Source organism: Macadamia integrifolia, chromosome 7, assembly GCF_013358625.1.
Source record: "Macadamia integrifolia cultivar HAES 741 chromosome 7, SCU_Mint_v3, whole genome shotgun sequence".
NCBI lineage: Eukaryota > Viridiplantae > Streptophyta > Magnoliopsida > Proteales > Proteaceae > Macadamia > Macadamia integrifolia.
The window spans coordinates 29,995,202-29,996,419 of record NC_056563.1 but is presented as its reverse complement, the minus strand read 5'-3'; the positions used below and the strand labels follow the sequence as shown (position 1 = coordinate 29,996,419).

Here is a 1,218-nt window from a genome sequence, read left to right as displayed (position 1 = left end):
TACAGCGACCCAATAAAATTCCTGGAAGCTTTGTCCTTCCGGTCTTCTTCGTGTTCATGGGGTTTCCTTTCGAAGTCAAACAGCACCGTCGTCTGTTAGTTTGATTCATTTAAAAGACCAAAGAAAAGCATTCCATTTCTTTAATCTTTGATCCAAAATGGCAAGAAACTTTTGCGATTTTCGGTTTCTTCTAGTTCCAGCTGCAGTTGTATTCATCTACATCCAGGTATTTCTTTTGATCTTTTAAACCTTGCTCGCCCCCCCCCCACCCCCCTCTCCCACTAAAACCCTTTCGCTGTTTATGGTAATTACTGGAATTGTAGTTCGTTTTGTAGTTGCTAACTAGCTGTGGAGGTAATATATGTGAGACAGAATCCAAAGAATATAGTATAAATTCTAGAAATGTATTGGTCAATCAGGCATAGGAGGGTATTTGACCATATCACAGAGATCCTGTATCTGGGATCTTATCTTGTTTTGGTTGGGTTTGGTTGTGTCGGCTGGACTCAAATTATGTTTGAAATCATAAGCACTAATTTACAGAATTTTTGGTGGAAGAAGATTTGATGGTCTGTCTGGAGCAAAAAGCTCTTTTGAGATGACTGTCTAGAGTTTATTGCTCAATGTTGTTAATAAGAACTTAGGATTTTTTTTTCTCCTTTTCTTCTCTTTGAACGTATGTTAGGCATGATATTTTGAAATTCAACATGTTTTCAATGCTCAGTTTAAATTACTTTGGATGGTTCTGTGGGCATAGAACTCAGTCTGTGTAACCCTAACAAGTAGGCCCTTCAGCTAGTAATATATCTCAGATTTCTCAGCTAATTTGAGGGGTGCAATTGGAATATTATGTGTAATTTAGGTAAACAGAGCAGGAATTGGGAATATGGAAATATGGACGATTAAACTTAGATATGACACCAGAAATCATAGAGATAGAATATGATAAAGATGGATGAAAAATGTCCTAAAAGCAGGGTATTGCTTAGTTTATTAAAGACGGAAAGTTGGTGGCCGAAATATGAATAATAAGGTAGAAATAGAAGAAACAGAAACTAGAAAAGAGAGAGAAGAAGGGAGGGGTTGACCTTGCTTTTACCCTAGGAGTCCACCAGGAAGAACCTTGAGAGTCCATGCAAGAAGCACTTAATCCACAGCACTGCAGGTTGAAGATCACCAGTCATTTTTATTGCAGAGAATCGTTTTTTTTTTTTTTTT

General features: G+C 37.4%; 1 protein-coding gene across 2 annotated transcripts in view; it reads left to right on the top strand.

The window, feature by feature from the left end:
• The window catches only part of LOC122085204 (alpha-1,3-mannosyl-glycoprotein 2-beta-N-acetylglucosaminyltransferase), a 25,168-nt gene continuing 23,950 nt past the window's right edge, over positions 1-1,218 (top strand). Inside the window, exon 1 of one of the 2 annotated variants that reach the window (XM_042653678.1) lies at positions 1-226. In XM_042653678.1, the coding sequence (XP_042509612.1) occupies positions 158-226 (69 nt within the window). In that variant the 5' untranslated portion in view covers positions 1-157. The remainder of the gene's footprint in view (positions 227-1,218) is intronic. The other variant, XM_042653676.1, reaches the window with a different exon arrangement.